The following is a 22,281-nucleotide window of genomic DNA, read 5'->3' on the forward strand; positions in this document are numbered from 1 at the left end:
AGAACTAGCAACAAAAAGCTTAAAAATTTAGAAATGAATGTTTTTGATTCAGAGTGACAATTCTAGAGTGTGATACTCCCCTTTTGAAGCTCAACAATGGGGCTGGTGAGAGGAGAGAAACAGAGAAGGGGAAGGACTGTGCAGCTGGAGTGGCAGGATAAAAGGCTTGTGTAGAGCTGGAGTGGGAGCAGGGAAGGGGATAGAGTGGTAGAGAACAGGAACTAGCAAAGGTTGAGGCCAGGGAGGTTATGGAAGTGAAGTATATGTTGCTGGGAGCAGTCTCGTCTGTGCAATACAGAAAAGCTGACTAATAATACCTAGAAGTATTCATTTCAAAATGCCTATCTGCCACTCACTGCCTCCTCCTACACGTTGAGTAGTATTCTGTGCTTTTCAGCTGGTTAATCCATCCCAAATTTTCCATTGCTTTATTTAAAAACAGAACATGCCCCTCTTGTGTCTGTTGTTTTCATCCTATTTACAAATTTTTGCTTGAATGGTCGCTGATGCACCTCTCTCAAAAAAAATTGAAGTATTGAATGTTATTTGATTTAATGGATTTCTGAATGTCTGAAGTATGTCCTTGTGTTCAGTGAGTGACAAAAATATCACAGTACTGTTCAGAACATGTAATCTGTGTGGAAATGTTAACGGAAGGGAGAGTTGCATCCTGGTTTCCATGTATTTTCAGTTTAGTGATGAGATAGGCAAGTATCTGCTAAGACTAAAGGATGTTAATCATCTAGGACAAACTAAGCCTCTTGTGTACTCCATCAATGCAAATGTGAAGTCAGTATTGTGGCATAGCCGCATGATTGATGGCCATGAAAGACAACTAGAAGAAGCCATTATGGAACCAAACCTACATGTATTGAAAGCACCTCACAATCCGCCAGCCTGCAAAGGGAGGGTTGGAGCAACGTCAAATATTGATGTCACACTAGCAAATGTAGCTACAGCGCGCCGTGTGAAAGACTGGAAGGTTGCGAGTGGAATGACATCGAGTGACCTCAATATCGTACGCTATACCATCACTGGAAAGGAAATCCGAGATGACACAGAAAATGTGCACGTAAGTCCCAAATATCAAGAATGCTAACTGGGAAGAACTAAGAAGAGTGTTTCAGTGTCCAGGAACTCCATCGCTGGGTGATAATGTAGATGTTGAAGTGCAAGAACTGGCAGTGGCTATACATAGAGCAATGGAGGCATCGATATCTATCAGCAGAGGTCATTCTAAAGGAGTACCTTGCATCAAGACAGAGACGCTGCAGAAATTAAGATGCGAAACAAGAAGAGCCAGGAAGCTATACCAGGGACGCATGACTCAAGAAGAAAGAGTCCGAAGGTTGGATAGATAGATATTTTAAACAACATGTTAAGGAAGAGTTGTGGGAAACAAAAATGGCACGATGGAAGCATTTTGTGGAGGTAACTTAGAAAATGTAAAATAGTCTGAGAGTCTTTATTTACTCCCAGAAGGAATGCTGGGACAGTGACAGAAAGCTGGGAACAGTCAGCTGCCCTGCTAATGGAAACGCTACTTCCTGATGATGGAGAACAAGGTGAGACAGATGATCAGTGTAGGTTACGAGACATGTTATGGGAAGAATCATAGGAAGAGTAATCTTGTGTACCCCTTTGCACAAGAAGAAATTAGGCATATAATTTTAAGACTGAAAAAGAAAAAATTTCCAGGACCGTATGGGATCCCTGCTGAAGTAATACAAGCTTTATGTGACCAATTAGATAATTACTTTTGTGTTCTGTAGAATGAATGTGTCTTGCAAGGAAGGGTCCCTGCACAGTGGAAGAACACTGAAGTGGTAATAATTAGTAAAGGGCAAGATAAAGATCCTATGATACCCAAATCATACAGACCAATTTGTCTTTTGAATGTTCTCGGCAAGATATTTGAAAAACTATAATGCAAAAGATTACAAAATCACAGACTGCTACACGGGGTGAGCCCTCACCAGTACGGTTTATAAGAGGCAAGTCAACTGAAGATGCAGTTAACAAGGTAGTTTCGCTAGTGACAGATACTAATTCTATGTAGACCTTAGCGATGATGATTGATATTGCTGGCAGTTTCAGTAACCTATGGTGGCCATCTTTCTTTGGTCACCTTAAGAATTTAGGTATCCAGAAGTGCTGTGTAATTGCTTGAGAGACTATTGCCATGGGCGACATGCTTGTTTAACATTCCCAGGAAAGAAAATAATGGAGCAATAACAAAAGGCTGTCCACAGGGATCAGTGTGTGGTCCGGAGTTTTGGGATGTAGTAGTGGACTATAGAAGTTAGATGACAGCAGTAACATAAGTGGTCTGGTGGTATTTCCAGATGATGTACTGTTTGTTGTAAGTGGTGATTTCAGAAGAATTATAGAAGACAAATGTAATGCGCCCTGCATGAACTAGAGGGCTGGTGTCAGTGTCACAGTTATCACTAGCACCTCACAAAACAGTGTACCTCCTGCTGAAAGGGAACCTAATAAGAAACCCTAAAATAAAATTAAATGATACAACGATTAGAAGTAGTGCAGTAACGAGATATCTAAGGGTTTTTCTTGATGAACATCATAACTCCGCACATCATGTTGAAGAAGCAGGCGGAAAAGATACCAATGTAATGAATAATATTGTAACCTTTTAAATAGGCAATTTCAGCTTCCCTTGAAGACAGAGTACATCACCAATCTATATTAGCATCAGTTGTAGGATATGGTGTGAGCATCTGGGTTCATAGATTGCTGCTAGTGAAGCCAGCCTCAGTAGTGAGAATAGTTCAACGGGGGCATGCTACTAAGATTAACAGCGGCCTACGGCACTACTCCGAATGATGCTTTGTTAGTAATTGTAGGAATATGCCCACTGAACTTGGAAATTAGGAGAAGGGGATCCTTTTACTTGGTAAAGAAAGTCAATCAAATGGAAGTACAAAAGCTGCTTTGGAACTGAGGCCAATTCGAAAAAGGCAGTAAAAGATTGCATATTACAACTGTGGTAAAATTAAAGGGACACTTCAGGCACTGGCAGGAGAACATATGAATTTCTCCCTAACATCAGGGAGAGATTAAAAATGAGATTTTGTAACCCATCGAGTGGATTGATACATTACCTGAATGGCTATGGCCCTTATGCAATGTATCTACACAAAATCAGAAATCGATGAATGATAGCTGTGACTGCGGCAGTATGGGAACACCAGAACACACATTGTTGGACTGGGTGCCCTATGAAGATGCAGCGGGTAATGGATATCAAGTGTTAAGGGTGTCTGATCCCAAAGCAGCATTAAGGATCGAGTCAACCTGGCACATCTTGGACGATACTGCAGCTGCAGTATCCAGGAAGACCAAGGAAGACTTCATGAGGCATTCAACCATAAGTTGTCAAGCTTCCGTCTAGTCTAGACAACATACTCTGCAGATGGAGAGAAGATGACTGAGGCGGGTTGACCACCAAGTGAAATACTGTCCCAAAAATTATGGAAGTGTGGACTTGAGGAAGTAACAATGATGAGTGGAATTACTTGCTACAGTGGAAACGCTGCTGACATGCTGCCCGATGCCCAAGGAACCCAGCAGACTATGGCTGTTGACCGGGATACCATGGGGGTGGATCCAGTAGCAAAAAAAACCATGTACAAGTTTAATGCACCAAAATAAATGGAGAAACAGAGAACAAATTCTAATTTTTGATGTAGATCAGTACTTGGCTAATTGGTTAAGGGTTATAATGTAGTTTTGTAGTAGTAGAAGTAGTTGTAGTTTTTTTCCTAATCTCTCTTCTTCTTTAGTATCGGAAATGAATAATTAATACATAACTTATCACTATCCAAGGAAATGTGACGTCTGTGGCCTATTTTAGCTTTTTAGATAATAAGCTGTAATTGTGAAGAATAAATAAATAAATGTTCAGTTAGGTTTTGCTATATTTTTCAATGCTAGATTGAATTATTTCAGGAGATTTGTGATTTAATGACTAATGTATATAGCTCTTAATAAATTTTTGTATCTGGAATTGGCACCTTTTTAGAACATTTTTCACCAAAACATTGCACAGTTTTTTTGTCACAGTTTTGGCCACAAAGATCCTAGACTTACTTGTAATTCAGCTACAGTACACATTTAAAGAAGTACATACCATTAAACCTCTTTCTTAATTAATCTATTTTTTATTATTATTATTATGAGGGGTTTCCTTAAGTATGATTTTTAGCTCAGTTACACTAAACGAGAAACCTAGAATCTGCATTAAGACCCTTCTTAGATCATACAAGCATTCTATAGTCACAAGGTTATAATATGCTGGAAACTAAAGTGTAGCTTAGGTTTTCACTTTTAAGTTGCATATAAAATCAGCAACTGGTGTCTTGATTTAAAGGGAGCATCCAGAAAGAAGAAAACATTCTTATTGCATAGGTGTTCTGTTCAGCTAATGACACAGGATAAAGATATTAGTGGTGCTAAGGGAACTCCTCAAATCAGGTCCTTATTTTTACTAAGAACATTTGACTTCTACCTTCCAGCATAACATACTTACAGGAATTGTCACTCCAACTGGTTGATGTTCCCAAGAATGGAGTGAACTCCAGAAACTCCTGAGTGTAAAGCAAAACTGGTTGTGGGTAGAGCCTTGTCTTTCTAATTGTTCGTACCACTACCACTAGCATCTCATTTCATATTGTTATTTCACAAGATCTCTACATCACTCACTCACTGTTTTAGTGTGAAAGTCTGGATATTGTCACAAGAGACAGGTTTGATATGTCTCAGTTGCTCCTCTCTAAGGACTTTGTTGTTGATGGGACCTCATTGACTAAAATGTATATGATGAATTTCCGTTCTTCTACAGTAACTGAAGACGTGCCACAAAGAGCATTCCAGGCAGAAACAGATGTGTGTGTATCTCATAAAATGTTCATTGTCATTACTTCCTTTTTATCGGGGTCTGAAATTGATTTCTGCTCAACAATTATTCTGGGTTTATTCCTGTACTCAAGTCTTGCCACACAAACTTCTAAGTAACATTGTAAAGATTTCTAAAGTCAGCCATGCATTGCTGTTAAAGTCCAAAGTGTAAGGTAACTTTTTTAGTGTTTGTAAGATGCCTGGTATTCAGCTTCCCAGTGATTAGTGGAAACAACTTTCCATTTTTATCAATAACAGCTTCCCTGTTCACCCTGTGAGTGAACAGCTGACTGTTTCTTCAGCATGCTCTGATCAAGCACATGTGTGCAGGAGTTCGTTAGTTATTGGGAGCTCCAACATTGGACGCATTATGTAGCCACTTGAAGAAAATGTTCAGGTCTGGAAGGAAAGCCAGTGTACAATTGGTGTGTCTGCCAGGGGCTCTCACCTGAGATGTAGAGGCAGCCTTGCCTGTGACTATCGAGTTTGCAGGGTCCAGTTGTCTGCAAGCTGTGGCTCATGTCAGCATCAATGAAGCCTGTTGCTTGGGTTCTGAGGCCATCCTCAGTTAGTGCAGGTGGCTGGCGGAGGTGGTGAAGACTGCTGGTCTCGTACTTGGGATACAAGCTGAGCTTGCAATTTGCAGCATTGTGCCCAGAACTGATTGGGGTCCTTAGGTTTGGAGCCAAGTGGAAGGGTCTCAATCAAAGGCTTTGCCAAACCTATGACAGCCTTGGGTGCAGACTTCTAGACCTTCTTTATAGGGTGGCGATTCATAGGACTCCCCTTGATAGGTCATGGGAGCACTACACAAAGGAAGCAGCTGCTCAGATAGCAGAGTACTTAGGTAGTGCACATGGCAATTTTTTAGGTTAGCCAGTAGTTTTTGAGGTACTTGCATGAATACTCACCTGTCAATGTGTGATAGGGAAGTCGGACTGTGCTCTGTAAGGACATTTCAATTGTCAAACTTTGTCAGTAAATTGTCGAAGTTTTGTAACAAAGTTATTAAATATTCTGTATTCCAGGAAAGTTCTTGTGCTCAAATTATCTTGGAGCTGAGACCTGGCTGAAATCCTAAGTAGAAAGCTCTGAGATATTCAGCGAGTATATTAGAAAGACAGATTAGATGCTGTAGGAGGGGGGAGTGTTCATTGCAGTTAGCAAAAATATTCTCTCTTGAGGTCAAAGTTGAGTGTGACAGTGAAGTTAGCTGGTTGCATATAGCAGATCGAGGTGAAACCAAGTTAATTTTTTAATGTTTTTTACCAATCACCTGATTCCACTGTGACTATTAAAGAAGATCTAGAGTCAATAATGTGTAAATACTCAGATCATACATTACTAGTTACAACCAACTTCAGCTTGTCGTGTGTTGACTGGGTCATCTATGGGTTCATTGCAGGGTGAGGGGTACAAATAGTAAGGTTTGCAAAGAACTTTGAAAAAGGTTTCCTGAAAATTGACTTGAGCAACCAGGTCAGCAGCTCACACACAATGAATATATGTTAGACGTTGCAGCCACAAACTGGCCAGACCTTATCAACAGTGTCAGTATAGTGGAACTTCAATTTTACGTTCTCCAATTTTACGTTTTTCATGATTCTATCTATAAATTTGTAGTCCCTGTAAGAGAACTCGTGACACCAATGCTAAAAATTCCCTGATTTTTATACTACCTCCTAAAAGATGTACCTCGCTGCTGCATTATTACTCAGTCTCACATGACTTCATCCCATTTTCTTCCTATTGACATTTGATGTAACTGAATGAGTCATAAGTGGCACAAAATACAGATGGTCCACATTGCAGTTTTTGGAAGAGGTAAGGGAATACTTTTGGCTGTTGCGAAGAGAGGAAATGCTGATGTAATCCACAACCGGCATTGTCAACACAACTTGCAGTGTCTAGCCTCATCATATAATTATGATATGACTACTGTTAGTTTGTAACAGCAATGGAAAAACAGGGCAGTTGACATGAAGTGTGCCGGACTGAGCCAGTGCGTGACAAAGTGGTCCAGCCTCCATCTTTCCTTGTGCCATCTTTTTGCATGTATTTTCAATGTACTGTATTCAGCAATAATATTGATCAGCCTTTTAAATGCAAACATTTAGTGTTGAGGAACATGCTTGATCAGAATCAAGGAAACATGGTCATTTCTGCGTAGTGAGCTTTTACCTTGTGACAACTTGTTACGTCACCCAAAACAGCCAGCACAGCTACTAAACCATACTAACATACATAAAATGAGCTTGCCTTCTAGTTTTGTGGAGAGGGGGAGTGACCCTTCAACAATGAGAGTGCAGATAGGGGTGAAAGCATTTTGTGATGTGTTAAAAATATACTTTTCATATGGATCATGTGCTATGGCAAAGGTATCACATGGAAATAGAACAAGGATTTTGCGACAGCACATTTTAAAGACACTTGTGTTCACATGTGACACAGTACACTTGCAACAGCTACCGACACTTCTTTGTACATACTTTGCACCACACGCTGTAGATTGTTAAGATTGGCGCAGTGATGATAGAACACATGAAGCAAAACTGTAAAGCCTGAGCTTTCTTTTAATTTTAAATTTTACACAGTGTACAGAATTTCATTGAGCCAGCTTCTTACAAGCTGGTAATGTCATCTGGGGAAGTAAACTCATTTTTTCATGTCTGTTTCTCTCATTGAGAGAAGGAAGCACGCGTGCGCACACACGCACATGTGTTAGAGTTTTACGCTTCTCACCATTACCTCACAGTTTTTGGTTTAATTCACCATGTTCATAAGTTTTTATAAAGAATGTAGCAACCAGTTGAGGAAACAATTTATTTATCTTCTTGCAAATCGATTTCGACTGATATCAGTCATCATTGGTGCATTTTTCTAACCGATAGATACATGCCATAAGTAGAAGGACTATCCTTGGCAGATTTCTATTGTGAAGTCAGTCAAAAAGGCTAGAAGAGTGTTTTTGCTAGAAAGATAAGCAGTTATTAACGTCTCAATTAGACAGTGAACTGACATCACCTACTTCTAGTAAGATGTGCATAAAGAAATTACCGGGTGAAGTTTAAACAGTTTGTAAATCGTGGTCTGGAGAACTTTGTGGCTAGTAAGTAGATTAAACATGCAAAAGACCCACCAATGTTTGAGAGAATGCCCAAATGACTACAGGGAAAAGTTAGTAGAGAGTCATGCATCTACGAAAAGATATATGTGTGAAGCATATAATTACCAAACTGTTATACCTTAGCAAAAGATGTGGCAGAGAACCTGAGAAATTTGTGGTCCTGCATAAAATCGCTAAGCGGATGTAAGGCATTCATCCAGTCACTCGGCAGCCAGTCTGACATCACAGTTGAAGCTAGTAAAACAGAGCCAAAGTTTTAAATTTTGCGGTTAAGAAATTGTTATCCCAGGAAAATCTTATAAGCATGCCCTCGTTTGTCTCCTGTATGGATGACATAGTAATAAGCATACCTGGCATAGAGGAACAACTGAAATAATTGAAAACAAATTAAGCCATCAGGTCTGGATGGGATCTGAATTAAGTTTTACAAAGAGTACTCTACAGCATGGCTTGCATATATCCCAAATCTCTTGCCCAGCGCAAAGCTCCAAGCGATTGAGAAAACACACAGGTGACTCTTGTATATAAGAAGGGTAAAAGAATGGACCCACAAAGCCAGAGACCAGTATCCCTAACATCGGTTTGCTGCAAAATCCTTGAATGTATTGAATATAACAAATTTTCTTGAGACAGAGAAGCTCATGTCCATGAATCAGTATGGTTTTCGAAAGCATCACTCGTGCAGCACTGAGCTTGCCCTTCTCACACATGATTACAGCAAACTAAGGTTGAAGGCCAACAGAGAGATTCCATATTTCTAGATTTTCAGAAAGCATTTGACACAGTGCCTCACTGCAGACTATTGATGGAGATGAGAGCATATGGAATAGGTTCACAGATAGATGAGTGGCTCGAAAACTTCTTAAGTAATAGAGCCGAGTATGTTGTCTTCGGCAGTGAGTGTTCACCAGAGACAAGGGGATCATCAACAGAGCCCCAGGGACATGTGGTAGGACCTCTCTTACTTTCTGTATACATAAGTGATCTGATGGACAGTGCGGGCAGCAGTCTGCTGTCCTTTATTGTATTGATTTATTTATTTTATTTACGTGTCAAATTCCATAGTACCAAATAGAGGAGCAAAGCTCCAATGTCCTGGAACATGTCAGTACATGAAATTACAATATAAAAGAACAGATAAAAATAAAATGTTTATGAGCCCGCAGAAAGTCAATCCATAAGTTTAAGTAAAATCAATCAACAATGCAACAAGAATCAGCGCAATTTTTCAAGAAACTCCTCGACAGAATAGGAGGAGTGACCCATGAGGAAACTCTTCAGTTTAGATTTGAAAGTGTGTGGATTACTGTTAAGATTTTTGAATTTGAGCAGTAGCTTGTTGAAAATGGATGCAGCAGTATACTGCACACCTTTCTGCACAAGAGTTAAGGAAGTCTGATCCAAATGCAGGTTTGATTTCTGCAGAGTATTAAGTGAGTGAAAGATGCTTATTCTTGGAAATAAGCTAATATTGTTCACAAGAAATGACAGTAAGGAGTATATATATTGACGGGTCAATGTCAAAATATCCAGACTCGTGAACAGGGGTCGACAAGAGGTTCATGAACTTACACCACTTACTGCCCGGACCACCTGTATCTGAACCAAAAATATCCTTTTAGAATGGGAAGGATTAACCCTAAATATAATACCATACGACATAAGTGAATCAAAATAAGCAAAGTAGACTAATTTTCGTGTTGAATGATGATTCACTTCAGAGACCATTCAGATAGTAAAAGTGGCTGCATTAAGCCTTTGAACAAGATCCTGATCGTGGACTTTCCACGACAGTTTACTATCTATCTGAACACTTAGAAATTTGAACTGTTCAGTTTCACTAATTGTATGCCCATTCTGTGAAATTAAAATGTCAGGTTTTATTGAATTTGTGTGTTAGAAACTGTTAAAACCGAGTTTTGCTGTGATTTAGTGTTAGTTTATTTTCTACAAGCCATGAACTTAGGTCATGAACTGCTCTATTTGAAACTGGGCCAATGTTGCACACAACATCCTTTACTATCAAGCTAGTGTCATCAGCAAACAGAAATAGTTACCCGTAATACTAGAGGGCATATCATTTATACAAATAAGGAACAGGAGTGGCCCCAACACTAATCCGTGGGGCACCTCCATTTGACTGTACCCCGCTCAGACCCCAAACCACTGTCATTCTCAACATTGTGAATAATGACCTTTTGCTGTCTGTTGCCAGTGTAAGAGGTGAACCAGTTGTGAGCTACTACCCGTATTCCATAATGGTCCAACTTCAGGAGCAATATTTTGTGATCAACACAAACAAACACCTTACTTAAATAACAAAAATATGCCTAGCATTCGAAACCTTTTGTTTAACCCATACAGTACTTCACAGACAAAAGAGAATATAGCATTTTCAGTAGTTAAACGACATCTAAAGATGAACTGTAATTTGATAGCAAATTGTGTGATAAAAAATGATCAATTGTCCTTACATACACAGCCTTTTCAATAACTTTAGCAAACACTGATTGCATAGAAATTGGTCTAAAATTGTCTACATTATCCTTTTCTCCCTTTTTATAAAGTGGCTTTACTACTGAGTACTTTAATCATTCAGGAAACTGACAATTCCCAAAGGAAAAATTACAAATGTGGATAAATTCAGGGCTAACATGTGCAGCACAGTACTTTAATATTCTGCTAGGCACTCCTCCATATCCATGAGGGTCCTTAGTCTTCAGTGATTTAATTATTGACTCAATCTCCCCCTTGTCTGTATCACAGAGGAGTATTGCAGACATAAATCTAAGAAAGGCATTTGCCAAGAAAGTTATATGATTCCCTGTAGAAACTAAATTTTTATTCAGTTCACCAGCAATGCTCAGAAAATGATAGTTAAATACTGTACATATGTCTGATTTATCAGTAACAGAAATATTTTTACTGAGAAACTGACTTTATATCGTCGACCTTGTGCTGCTGACCACACACTTCCTTTGCAACTTACCATATGGTTTTAATTTTATTCTGTGAATTAGCTATTCTATTTGCTTACCACATATTCTTTGCCTTCCTAATAACATTTTTAAGCACCTTACAATACTGTTTGTAATGGGCTACTGTAGCTTGATTGTGACTACTTCTAACATTTTGATATAATTCCCACTTTGTTCTACATTATATCCTTATCCCACGAGTCAGCCACCCGGGTTGCCTATTGCTGCTAGTACCCTAATTAGAACATTCTAATGGAAAGCAACTCTCAAAGAGTGTGAGAGAAGTGTTAAGGAAAGCATTATATCTATCATTTATGTTATCGGCACTATAAACATTCTGCCACTCTTGTTCCTTGACAAGGTATAAAAAACTCTCTGTTGCTGTTGGATTAACTTTCCTATATAGTTTTGGAATTATATGTGACATTTGTTTGAGTACAAAAGCCTTTTAGTGTTAAAATTTGTGCATCATGGTCTGAAAGGCCATTCACCATTTTACTAACAGAATGCCCCTGTAGTAATGAAGAGTGAATAAAAATATTGTCTATGGCTGTGCTACTGTTTCCCTGCACCTTAGTTGGAAAAAACACAGTGTGCCTCAGATCATATGAATTTAGGAGGTCTACCAACATCCTTTTTTGTGCACGATCATATACTAAATTTATATTGAAGTCACTACATATAACTAATTTCTGGTACTTTCTACAAAGTGAATCAAGAATCCTCACTAGCTTGAGCAGAAATGCTCTGAAGACAGAGTCAGAGAGTTATAAACAACAACAATTAGAAGTTTACTTTTACTAAATTCAACGGCCCCTTCACAACATTCAAATATCTGTTCAATCCAGTGCCGTGATACGTCTGTGGACTCGGATGGAATACTGTTTTTTACATACATAGCCAATCCCCCACCCTGCAAGGAACTCCTTGGAAAACAGCCACGTAATCTGTATCCTGGTAAAGGAAGCCTCTGAATTGTCAAATTATTTAAGTGGTGCTCCGATATACCAATAATTTCAGAGTCAACATCTATAAGCAGTTCACTAACTTTATCTCTAATACCACTTATATTTCGATGAAATATGCTAATTCCTTCTCTGCTTGGAAACATGACATCCTCTGAAGGTGAGCTTTTAGTTAGAGGGACTTCCTTTAAGCAGGCATACCTATCAGCTGACTTCAATCTAAAAAAGGTGCAGCTCTAACCCCAACTACTACAGGAATTTTTCCTTGATTGGTCCCACCATGACCCACTACACTGTCACCTGTAAGCTTCGCCAGCCTCCCCTTCCCATACCTATTGAGGTGAAACCCGATCTACTGATAGACCCAACTGGCACCACTGAAATGTGACCCATGCCCTCTGCCATCAGTGCCCCCTCCAGCCTCATGTTAATGCACCTAACAGTCACATTAAGATGAGGCCGATCATGATGCTGAAACAGTTGCATGAAATGCACATTAGTGCCACCAGTTTGGGTAGCTATCTTTACCAGGTCAACACCTAAATCATATTACCTGTCCCTATCAAGACTGTTCCCTACTCCACCCACTATCACTACCTGATCCTCCTTCGTAAAATTCCTACATAACTCCCCTATGCTGTCAGGCACCTAAGTCAACCCTGTACTAGCCTTCACAATGCTTGTGAACTGGTACTCACTCCCCAACACTTCCTGCAACTGCTGGCCCACATCTCTACCATGCGAATTACCTAGTGGCAGAACCTTCTTCTTTCTGTTAGACTTCGCAACTGACCTAGGCCTCCTAACTTCTGATGACTGCTGCATATTCCCTACATCTACAGCTACAAGAGGCTCCTCTCCACCCATCTCTGACAGTTGGTCAAATCTATTGCATACACACAAAGTATAACTGCCTGAACACCTCTTCTTCTTAGCTGCCTTCTTGCCAACTGCCAGTTCCCATTCCCCACCACCCTTCACCTTTCTCAACCTATCTAGTTCCTCCTTTGCACATTGTAACTGCACCTGAAGGGCACAGATCTTACACTCCTGCTCCTCTATCAACTTATTTCTACTACAGAGTCTGCATTCCCAGGAGAGGATCTCGCTAGAATGCCCACTGGCTTCCCCACTGCATTCCCCCCCAATGAAAATACTTCGAACAAATCCCACACCGTAACGCATTACTCACAAACCTATGACAGAGCCCACACTTCTTGCTCATGGTAAAATTTTACAGTTACTGAAAATAACTATATGTGTATGTTACCTAAGTTCAATTACTCCAGTTGAACTATTTATAGAACTAACAATAGCGGTCTCGAAATTATCTGTCTGCTAAGAAAGCAACTACTTGTATTAATACTACTACACAACAGATAATACCAATACCAACAAAACTTCACAAAAGTATTAGCTAAAACCAAAAATTCAAGCGGCCACTGGAACACTCAATGAAATTAGAACACTGAATGAAAATTTTACTGAAATATTTCACTAGCAGCAATTAGAAATGTTAACTGAAAACTAAAGCATGAAATTTACTAAACTACTTGAATGCACAGAAAACTCTAAAAAAACATAGCAAGAAAATGTTTCCAAAAGTTTATTAAATCATTATTTCGCCACAAACAACACGAAACACCACTGAAAACTATTAAATTTCATAACTGGATAACAGTGCATATATAACTTTGTCAGTACTTATATCTAAAAACAAAGATGATGTGACTTACCAAACGAAAGCGCTGGCACGTCGATAGGCACACAAACAAACACAAATATACACACAAAATTCTAGCTTTCGCAACCAACGGTTGCTTCGTCAGGAAAGAGGGAAGGAGAGGGAAAGACGAAAGGATGTGGGTTTTAAAGGACAGGGTAAGGAGTCATTTCAATCCCGGGAGCAGAAAGACTTACCTTAGGGGGGAAAAAAGGACGGGTATACACTCGCGCGCACACACACACATATACAGACACAAGCAGACATATTAAAAGGAGCTTTATAACCACTACAGCTGCAACTGCACTCTGCAAAAAGTAAACACACTACTGAGATGTGAGGCTTGGACAAACGACATAAGCACTCTCACAAATAAGATCACTCGCATCAAGAACACAGGAAGAAAGGCCGAGATTAATGAAAATCCACTAATTAGTTACTTTTACAGCAAATATTAACTTTAAAATAAATAGCTGAAGACTAAAACTTTATGAAATATTGACGAGCAATTTCATCAGCAGTCCAGCACATGTGATGTCACACCAAAGAGCGACTCTGGCTCTGTTTCCAAAACATGGTGTACGGAAAGGTGTCAAACTTGAGGACTGTAGGAGGATAAAAGATGCCTTAGATGAAATTTCTAGTTGGTGGAAACTAGCTCTAAATGTAGAAAAATGTAAGTTAATGTGGATGGGTAGGAAAACAAACCCCTGATGTTAAGATACAGCATTAATAGTTCCCTGCTTGACACAGTTACGTTGTGTAAATATCTGGGCAGAAGGGTTGCAGAGCAACATGAAATGGAATGAGCAAGTGAGAATTGTGGTAGGGTAGGCAAATGGTCAGTTTCAGTTTATTGGAAGAATTTTTGGGAAAGTGTGGTTTATGTGTAAGAGACAGCATATAGGACACTAGTGCAGCCTATTCTTAAATACTGCTAGAGTGTTTGGGACCCACATCAGGTCAAATTAAAGAAAGACATTGAAGCATTTCAGAGGTGTGCTGCTAGATTTGTTAAAAGTAGGTTCGAACAACAGAAAAGTAAAGAAGTATTACAGAGATGTTTAGGAAACTCAAATGGAAATCCCTGGAGGGGAGACACTCTTTTCACGAAACACTGTATTGAAAGTTAGGAGAACTGGTATTTGAAGCTGACTGCAGAATGATTCTATTGCACACAACATATGCATCACTTAAGGATCACAAAGGTAAGACAGGAAAAATTAAGGCTCTCATAGAGGGATACAGTCATTTTCCCCCTTGCTCTATTTATGAGTGGAACACGAAGGGAAGTTACTGGTAGTGGGACACACCTTATGGTGGCTTATGGAGTATGTATGCAGACGCAGGTATAGAACAGTGTTGTCAGTTTTTATTTATGCCCTTTAGCCATTCTCACATATTTCTCCCCAGCTGAGCGCATTTTCAATGGAAGTAAGAAGTCACAAGACACCATTTTCATTCAGACTGTTAATGTTTCTGGTTTCATATCCTAGTATTGGTTGTGGTGCTAGTTCTCCCTCATGATACTAAACTTTCACAACTGTTTCTCAGTCTAACTGAGAATCGCTAGAGAGTGATGTAGGTGACCTACAATACAACTGGTCATTTCTTTCCACTTGACCGAGTGAAGTGGCGCAGTGGTTAGCACACTAGTATCGCATTTGGGAGGACAACGGTTCAATCCTGCGTCTGGTCATCCTGATTTAGGTTTTCCGTGATTTCCCTAAACCGCCTCAGGCAAATGCCAGGATGGTTCTTCTGAAAGGGCATGGCTGACTTCCTTCCCCATCCTTCCCTATCCAATGAGACCGATGACCTTGCAGTTTGGTCTCTTCCCCTCAAATCAACCCAACCCTTCCCACTTGAGACTGCAAAAATTTACCCTACCCTGGATCAGCTTAGTGAATAAACACTTAGAAGGACTTCCTACCTGTTCTGTGGCTTGCTCTTGCTGATGTAGTTGCTTGAAACAGTTCTTGTAGCTCATTTGATTCATACAGAGGTGTAAACAGCCAGCCCTGTGGCTATAAATGGAAATGCATGTGGTTGATCTGTGTTAAATAAATTCTGGGATCCCATTATATAAACTTAAATACGGAAAAATGGAGAACATTGGCGATACAGAGAACAGGTATTGATTGTGTCCTAATGCCAACTGAAGAGATTGGCATGCAACAGAAATCTTTAACTATTGAGAATGAATAATTTGCAAGTTGTTTGCAGAATAATAATCATACATACATTTCCTGATGCAAATAATTCACTATATATTGGGACTGTAGTCGCAAAGCTTCAGTGACACGTAGACTCTCCCTAACATGTAATGTACCAGAAGTGGACACTAACAATATTTGATAAAGAAATTTCTTAGTTTTGTGCCTAATTATTTGTGGACCCCGTCATTCAGACTTGTCAATTTGGACCCACCCTCATGGCTTACTCGTAGTTGCTGGCATACTTCAGTACCATATGGTGTGGCCAGATTTGTTACCTGTGTTTTGAAGATGGGAGCTGCTTCTTAGCTGTAGCTGTAGCCTTTCACATTGCTTCCCCAGAAAGAGATTTATTCCTGTTAACTGCAGTGGCCCAATATAATGTTAAAATCAGGAAATAAAATGTTGTCCAAAATAAGAGGAACGTCACAGTGACAAGTTAATGTTCTCCTAATTTTCCACATCCTCACATTCTTTGATTGCACTGATCTAGTCAGATCTTTTATGCACTCATTACTTCAATCCTGAACATCAGCAGGATTTGTCACGCTTTCTCTTTCAATAAATTTTTTCCTATAGCGATGTTTGTTCTCATTCCTTGGAACTATATTTTTAGGATGATTGCACATCTTCAGAGAAGTGTAATTATTTTTCAGTGTAAAATATGTAGTAGACAATATCAAACCATATTTCTTTGCTATGCTGGGAGTTTAATTTCGTGAGTAATCCCCTAGCTTCTGTTGAACAGTAAGTTTTCTTCGTTTATTAACGACAATCAGGATTTCGCAGTTCAGCACTTCGATAGGCAACTGAAGGTGGAAATGTTTGCTTTTTAATGTCAAAATAGTTTCTATGGCTGCCAAGATTTTGTTTACAGTGTCTAGTGCACAACACATTTCTGAAAATACTTATCTTTTTCAAGAGATTTTATTTTTTGTTTTATGTTTGTTACATTATGTTGTGGTTTGTTAAAAGTGATGTCTGCTGTGTGCGAGCTGTTTCATTATTCTGGAAACTATATTGTGGTGCACATACATGAATATTTATGATGACAATGCATCATATCTTTCAGCTACTGGTCTGTTTGAATGAACTTTTACTTCACAGTACCTGTAGAACTATTTCTTTTACAGTGAAAGTTCCAGAATAAGGCATTGTTTTGTTTCCCACACAGAATGTGTCACATTTACTTGATTTCCTGAGTGTGTCATGTGCAAGATAAATAAAATAAAAATCTTGTCTCACTGCACTAGTTCTTCTTTTTTCCAAAATACAATGGTTCTAAGGGAACTCCATAGTCGTTCTTTGTTTCACTAGGAACCATCTGAAAATGATTTGTTAAATAAACCAAAATTGGCACTAACCAGAGACTTATACTTCTGATCCTGACAGTTAATAAATATTGTGTTGAAACTGTTTGATCTTTTTTTAAAAAGAATATTTTTACTTTAGTTCAGAGACGAGATAGGTAACATACGATGACATTATGTTGAAGCCTACATCTCATTCAGCAGACTTATGGGTATTGATTGTAGTCAGATTGATGAGCAAAGGTTAATTTTTATTTGTTGTTGTCTCTCCAGTGAAGGTTTTTTTGTTATAAAGGTGAAGTATTGTGCTTTGTTTGATTGCACAGAAAAAACGTTTTTTTATTTTTTTTTTATTTTTTTATATTAATGTATAAATACTGCAAGTGACAGGATGCAGAGTATTTTAAGATCTGTAGATAGGACAGGAAACTTTACTGCATTCGTTCTCTAACACCCTCCCCCCCCCCCCCCCCTCCCCCCTCTGCTGTACATCTGTATTGTTGCATAAGCAGTTTACAGTAAACGTGTCTTTCTCTGTAATAGTAAAGTGCAATCGGTTTCCTGGGGCTTCTTCATGTGAGCAACACTGAGCAGCAGAACATTTAAAAACAAGAGGATTTCTTGAATCAGATTACGGTTAAAGATAAATTAAAGAAAAACAATATTTATGAAGTTGTAAGTTTCTTGAATGCACCAATCCCCATCCTTACACTGGCTGCACCTAACTTTTGCGCGTGGTAGACATTAATATGTAGTCAGTCAGCTTCTTGCCCATGCATTTTTCATTAACATTATACAGTTTTCACTCAAAAATTTGTTCATTGTGATTATAAATGAGTCAAAGTAAGTCCTGTACTTTGGAAATGAGTGGCAGAAGCAGCTTCAGAAATCTCGCATTACTCGTACTTTCCTGGGCATTGCCCCAATGAAGGTGGGTTGTTATTGCCTTCGTCCAATCTATTATGAAATCCTGGTGGTGTTTCTGTGTCATGTGGATGACTATGATGAGTACATGTGCAGTATAGTAATATATAAATGTTGTTTTGTGTAGACTGGAGGAAAAAACCGAGTGCAGGCGTGTAGCCTACATGTCTCAAAATAGCACTAAAGGTGTCTCCAAGCTAACATCAGCCACACATGCCAATAAAAGATGACAGTCACTAGTTCTTGAAACTGGAAGTTCCTTTATCTGTCCAAGGGGAGTGGGGGGGGGGGGGGGGGGGGAAGGGGGGCTCTAAACTTTATTAGAGTATTGTAAACTGTGACTGAGTAATTTATATAAATTTTCAAATGCTTCTCATCAGGATAAATAATAGTGTAGTGTGTTCCTTGTGTGGATGGGATAGTATTGAGTGATATCTGTTGCTGTAAAAGTGTTTATAGTTGTTTGATGTCTGTTTATGTATACAATGGTAAGCCTCTGCTATTGTCAAAGGAGTTTACATGGGAAATTAATCATGTGTATGTGTTCTCTCTCTTACAGATGGATGTGATTGTGGCAGATTTAGATGGAGGCTCTATTTTGGTACCTGATGGTGTTTCATTGCCATTGTTACCAGAGCCACTACTGAGCCAGACAACTGAAGCGCTGGGACTCATTTTGCAGCCAGAACTATCAGCAGCTGACCTTGCCTTCCCACCACCCTCCCCCCGTACTCCTGCCCCTCCAGCATTGCTTGACAAACAACTCCGTGCCGTGTTCATGCGTACTTTTGCGGCCTTACTACAAGGTTATCGTAGCTGCCTCACCATCATACGCATTCATCCAAAACCTGTTATAACATTCCATAAGGTAAATGAAGTAGAATTCTTCTGCATTAATGTTATATTAGGATGACTTTAGTACACTAATGTAGATATTTTGGCGATATTAGAAGTTCAAGAACCTGCCAGTCACTTCAGATTCATAGAGTTGTCAAACAATGAAAAATTGTATTGTAAAAACTAGCTGTTACCCCCCAACTGTGCTCACTTATCAGTAGTTCTGTTGATGAATGATGGTGAGGAAGTGAGTTACTGTACGTGCAATAACAAAAGCTGCCCTCGTGTGTGTGCCCTTTTGGGTAAGCGTAGCTTGTGATGTGTGGCCTGCTCTCCCACTTCCCGAGGTGTCCCAGTGCAGGATGGACATGTGTAGCATTGCTACTGGGCAGTGCATACAGAGGGGCATGGGCAGTAGCATGCATGTAAGCATTGTGAGATTGAAGTATCCTCGTACACTAGATATGTGCCCACTGCTTCACTCAGGTCGACTGTGGCCTCCACAGATTTTTGTTTTTGTTTTTCTTTGATGGAATTTGTATGTAGTTATGCCCACTGCTCACGTGTAAATCTATGCACTATAAAAGAGTTAGTGACCCTTTACATAGCTGCCAGTCTTAGCATAATTAAAGTGTTTGAACGGATTTAATTTAATTTAATATAGCAAGTTAAAAAAGGAAAGAGAGAAATCAGATAAGTTGTTCTGTAGTTATTAGTGCCGCTCTTACACCCAGTACTGAATTATATCATCTTAAATGTATATTCTTGTACATTCTTTCATCAGTAATGATAAGTTTGCAAAGCAATTACAACAAAAATAATTTTATAAACATATATTAGGTGTACTGAAAAATGAGTGTATTAAAGCCAGTTCGTCATGGTGATGGTTAAATAGCTTTCTTTGGTTTAGTTCACAAATTGCAACACTTAAACTTTTCACACTATTTTAGGCCACAGAGGCAAGGTCTTTTCCGAATGTACAATGTCTGATCAAAAAATTCTGGAACTTTGTCCAAAAAATTTTCTACCTTTAGTTTTTATGGTGCATTGTCTCCTTCAAAATACTCCCCTCCAAAATTTATACACTAGTCCCAACACCGTTTCCACTTCCGGAAGCATTCTTGGTATGTTTCTTGCTGGATCACACGAAGTGCTGCCTGTGAATATTCTTTTATCTCATCTATTGTTGTAAATCTTCGTCCTTTCAACAAAGTTTTCAATTTTGGAAATGAAAGACAAGTCTGCAGGAGCCTGGTCTGGAGAGTATGGAGGATGAGGCAGCCCAGTGATTTAGTTTTTTGTGTGTTAGTCACTCACCGACAAGGATGGATGTGTGATTGCATTATCATGATGCAAGAGCCATGAATTCTCACACCACAATTCAGGCTGTTTCCTTCTCATATTTTCTCTCGGGCACCACAACACGTCCTGATACTACCATCGATTAACAGTACGTCCCTGTGGCTTGAATGTATGATGAACTAATTCCTTCAAGTCAAAGAAAAGTATGAGCATGGCTTTGACATTTCACCTGTCCTGATGAACTTTTTTTGTTCTTGAAGAACTTTTCCTGACCCATTGTGAAGACTGAACCTTGGTCTCAATATCATAACCTTAGACCCACGTCTCATCACCAGTTATGATTCTCTTAAGAAACATCTTGTTCTCATTTGTGCAATCCAGAAGCATCTTCACAGATGGCGAGGCGAAGGTCTTTCTGGTCTTGACTCATGAACTGTGGGATGAACTTGGCTGCAACACAATGCATTCTGAGATGCTGTGTTAGGATTAATGAAATTATCCAACTGAAATTTTACATTCTTGTGCAATCTCTCGGACAGTCAGTCTTCGATCGACAGTCACAATTTCATTGACGTTCCTGCATGAATGTTGTCAGTAGACATCGAAGGGCGTCCTGAACGAGGATCATCTTCAACTTTTGTCTGGCCATTTTTAAACTGTGTAAACCACTCGTAACACAGAGTGTGACTTAAGTGCTCATCACCATAGTCTTCCCGCATCATTTGGTGTGTCTTTGTAAACGTTTTCTTGAGTTTTATGCAAAATTTAATGCAGATGTGTTGCTCCTTTAACTCTGTCATTTCGAAATTTGTAGTCTGTGTGACACCATGTTCTACTCAGTGCAGCAGTGAACAATAACTAACTGACATACAACAATGAAATTTCTGGCAATTACAGATTAAACACAGGTGTGTGCAGGGATGCCAACCACATTTCGCTCTCACTCCATTGGCATGAAATTACGAATTTTTCAGAATCTTTTGAACAGACTTCGTACTTCTGACCAAAACCTGATTCTGCTTTCATAATAAAATATTTTCATAACTTTTCGTCCCCTATTTCACTGCCTTATGCGTTGGATTTTCAAAAATGTTGAAACACGTATTTTTCTAGCTGAGAAGTCAAATATCAATTTTCATAGATGTAGCTTTAAAAATGCTTAGTAGTTTTTGAATAATGATTTATTATTTTTTAAAAAACTTTCTCACATGTTTCACCTCTTTAGGGGTTGAATTTCCAAAAATGGTGAGACAAGTATTTCTTATTTGTGATTGAGAAACGAAATACTGTACCAGTATTCTCTGTTCTAGCTTCAAAGTTGCCGTAATAGTGAGATATCTTTAAAAAAACCTTTTCTTACCCTTCTTAAATGAAGCAGACAGTGTAAGATTAACCCACCCTCCAAATTTAAAGTTTCTGTCCATAGTGGTTTGGGCTGGGCAATGAGGTGTCCTTCAGTCAGGACATTCCCTTTCATATATAGAGATTATGTAACACACAGTGTGGAAGTATAGGAAAACACATTGTAGAGTGCATAAGCATTATATTCATTACTTCGAATCATGTCATGTAGCATATATCAGCCAATAAAAGTGTTTTCATAAATACAGTAAAGATCAAAAGTCAAATAGTAAATAGCTATTTCAAAGAGTAAATATCTTTTCCCTAATTCATGTAATTTTCTTCAAATCAATAAGTGCCTTGTATTAAACGCTTTCTAAAGTTCCCCATGTTCTTCCTCAAGGTTCACGTTATTTCCATACCAAATTTCTTCAAAATTGATTGAGCAGGTTAGTTGTGAAAAGACAACAGACAGAATTACTTTCGCATTTTTAATAATAGTATGAATAAAACTTTCGGTTGTGACATGTTTTTACTGTGACCAATTTTGATGAAATAAAGCCTGCCACAAGCTCTGCTTAACTTGGCTATGAAAACAACATGAAAATTCATCTAGTAGTTTTGGAGAAGCTTGTTCAGAC

The 22,281-nt window shown here is 39.0% G+C and overlaps 1 protein-coding gene across 1 annotated transcript in view; it reads left to right on the forward strand.

Moving 5' to 3' along the window:
- Positions 1-22,281, forward strand: part of LOC124621841 (myotubularin-related protein 13) — a 232,503-nt gene that overhangs the window by 36,032 nt on the left and 174,190 nt on the right. Inside the window, exon 7 of the mRNA XM_047147285.1 lies at positions 18,720-19,028. Within this exon, the coding sequence (XP_047003241.1) occupies positions 18,720-19,028 (309 nt within the window). The remainder of the gene's footprint in view (positions 1-18,719; positions 19,029-22,281) is intronic.

This window comes from Schistocerca americana, chromosome 7 (assembly GCF_021461395.2).
Source record: "Schistocerca americana isolate TAMUIC-IGC-003095 chromosome 7, iqSchAmer2.1, whole genome shotgun sequence".
Lineage (NCBI taxonomy): Eukaryota > Metazoa > Arthropoda > Insecta > Orthoptera > Acrididae > Schistocerca > Schistocerca americana.